We start from the raw sequence: 2,593 nt of genomic DNA, 5'->3' as shown, positions 1-2,593 counted from the left end.
GAGGAGCCAAGCATGGTTGTTTCAAGTTGAGCAAATCTCTCTCTCCTAAGCGACAATCCTGAGGGTTAGTGTGTTTTTATTTTTCTCTAAAAATTCAGCTATTCAATGTTTTCAACAGGTACTAGACTTGAGCTTTTATTTTCTAGAGAAACACATCTCCACATGTCTCCCAAGTGCTTCAACAATACCATCTTCTATAAGCTAACGACCACGATGCCCTCCCCCTCAAATACTCCACTCATCTGTTTGGTGTGGATTCCAAACCTAGTTATCTTGTTTTTTTCACCACTGAATATATTTTGTTTAAGGCTAATCCTTCCATTTAGAGGGTCCTGAAGCAAATACTTTACTTCATTTGACACCTAATCAAACTAGAATACAGTATGATGACTACTTACTTAATTTTTGACATTATGATTCCATCTATACAGCTTATGGTGATCCTGGCCTTTTCCTTGCCCCACAACATCACCGATTACCTAATGTTTATTAAATTTCCAAAACATTTACCACCCCTTACCCTCCTTGTGCTGATATACCTTCATGTCTGTGCCCTTGTGAATTCTTTGCATTACCCCCCAGCTGTCTCTCTTGTGCCTTCCTCCTCAAGCAGGTCCAAGCCAGCGGACCTAAGGAATGGCAGCACAGTGACAGAGTTTGTCCTCGTGGGCTTTGAGCAGAGCTCCCCTTCCACACGGGCTTTGCTCTTTGCCCTCTTCCTAGCCCTCTACAGCCTCGCCATGGCCATGAATGGCCTCATCATCTTCATCACCTGGACAGACCCCAGGCTCAACAGCCCCATGTACTTCTTCCTTGGCCACCTGTCCTTCCTGGATGTCTGCTTCATCACCACCACCATCCCACAGATGCTGATCCACCTGGTGGTCAAGAACCACAGCGTCTCCTTTGTCGCTTGCATGACTCAGATGTACCTGGTCTTCTTTGTGGGTGTGGCTGAGTGCATCCTCTTGGCTTTCATGGCCTATGACCGTTATGTTGCAATCTGCCACCCACTTAACTATGCCCAAATCATGAGCTGGCAGGTCTGTGTGAGGCTGGTCAGTACTGCCTGGTTCTTTGGGTTGATCAATGGCCTCTTTCTTGAGTATATGTCTTTGCGGAATCCCTTCTGCAGAGACAACCACATAGAAAACTTCTTCTGTGAGGCCCCCGTAGTGATTGCTCTCTCCTGTGGAGACCCCAGGTTCAGTCTGAAAATGATCTTTGCCGATGCCATCGTGGTGCTGCTCAGCCCCATGGTGCTCATCGTCATCTCCTATGCTCGCATCCTGACCTCCATCCTGGGCAGAGCCTCCTCCTCTGGTCGGGGGAAGACCTTCTCTACTTGTGCCTCCCATCTGACTGTGGTCATCTTTTTCTACACTTCGGCCATGTTCTCTTACATGAACCCCCGTAGCACCCATGGTCCTGACAAAGACAAGCCTTTCTTTCTCCTCTACACCATCATCACCCCCATGTGCAACCCCATCATCTACAGTTTTCGAAACAAAGAAATGAAGGGGGCTATGGTGAGGGCCCTTGGGAGGAGCAGCCTGGCCCAGGCACGGTCTGTCTAGTGGGAAGACCCCTGGAGGGGAGGCTCCCTCCTCCAGCCCTGACAGGTAGGTAACTCTCCATGCTCAAAGGCTCCAGGAAAGAGCATCCTAGCTTCCTTGGTACTACATCCGACCTGGAAGAGCCTCCTGATGTCTAATGCTCATAGGTGACGTTAAACACCCTTTTCTCTCGGAAGTTATTCGGGAGACCTTGTGACTTTTCTGAGTCATTTTCTTCTAAGTTCTCACAACAGAAAGGCATAAGCACATAACTGCACTAAAATCCATTTCATTTTCTTTGTACAGCAAGTTTACATGCTCTTCCCAGCATGAGTTCTGCATGCACATTTGGGAATAAACAGTTTTCTCTTTCAGTGTGTTGTTTGTATTTGTTTTTCTTTCTCACACTCCACTCTCACTTCCTGAATCTGCCTTCGTCCACGCTGCTCCTACATGAGAAACAGTAGAGGAAGAAGTAAGAAAAAGGAAATTAGGGAGCAGCGTTGAGATTAAGACAAGTTGGTCAGAGAAAGAAGAAAAACTGAGGATCACCAGGCTGAATATATCTTTTTAGCCTCCACTAGCCCATGAGGGAGAATTTGTGGTGGCATGAAATTACCAACACTGCATTCAGTGTTTGTTTAGGTTCCTGTGAGTTGAGGAAGGGCAGGACAAGTGGGAGAGCCCAGGTGTCCACACCTTCTCCCTAAGTCCTCTAACTTCCTTAAGTACATGAGTATTTGATGTTTCCTTCAGATCCAAGTAATAAGTACCTCTATCAAGGTTCTCAGAATACCAGTTTCCTTCCCTGTCACCCATCCCCCTAATTAACTCCCCTCTCCTGACTGCCTTCCTTTTGAGTAATCATCTAACATCTCAGTCCATTTCAATCCTATTCCACCTTACCTCCTCATCTTAAATGGAGGCATTTCATTCCCTGTAGTTTTAAGGAACACCCCCTCCACACTACTTCCACTGTCTCTGAAGACTTTCTCTTGGTAATCCTGACCTCTCTACCTTCATGTAGCTTCTCTCCT

General features: G+C 46.6%; 1 protein-coding gene across 1 annotated transcript; it reads left to right on the top strand.

Moving 5' to 3' along the window:
* Nucleotides 1-413: 413 nt before the first annotated feature.
* Nucleotides 414-1,577, top strand: LOC125130436 (olfactory receptor 10AD1-like). Its single transcript, XM_047785776.1, has one exon. It carries the CDS (start codon nt 414-416, stop codon nt 1,575-1,577), a length of 1,164 nt encoding a protein of 387 aa, XP_047641732.1.
* The last annotated feature ends 1,016 nt before the right edge of the window (nt 1,578-2,593 follow it).

This window comes from Phacochoerus africanus, chromosome 7 (genome assembly GCF_016906955.1).
Source record: "Phacochoerus africanus isolate WHEZ1 chromosome 7, ROS_Pafr_v1, whole genome shotgun sequence".
Classification (NCBI taxonomy): Eukaryota; Metazoa; Chordata; class Mammalia; order Artiodactyla; family Suidae; genus Phacochoerus; species Phacochoerus africanus.
Note: the sequence above shows the minus strand (reverse complement) of the source record. Positions and strands in the feature narration are given on the sequence as shown.

Bases quoted from the DNA above. Each gene is read 5' to 3' on its own strand.
- LOC125130436 (XM_047785776.1), top strand. From the start codon at position 414: ATGATTCCATCTATACAGCTTATGGTGATCCTGGCCTTTTCCTTGCCC.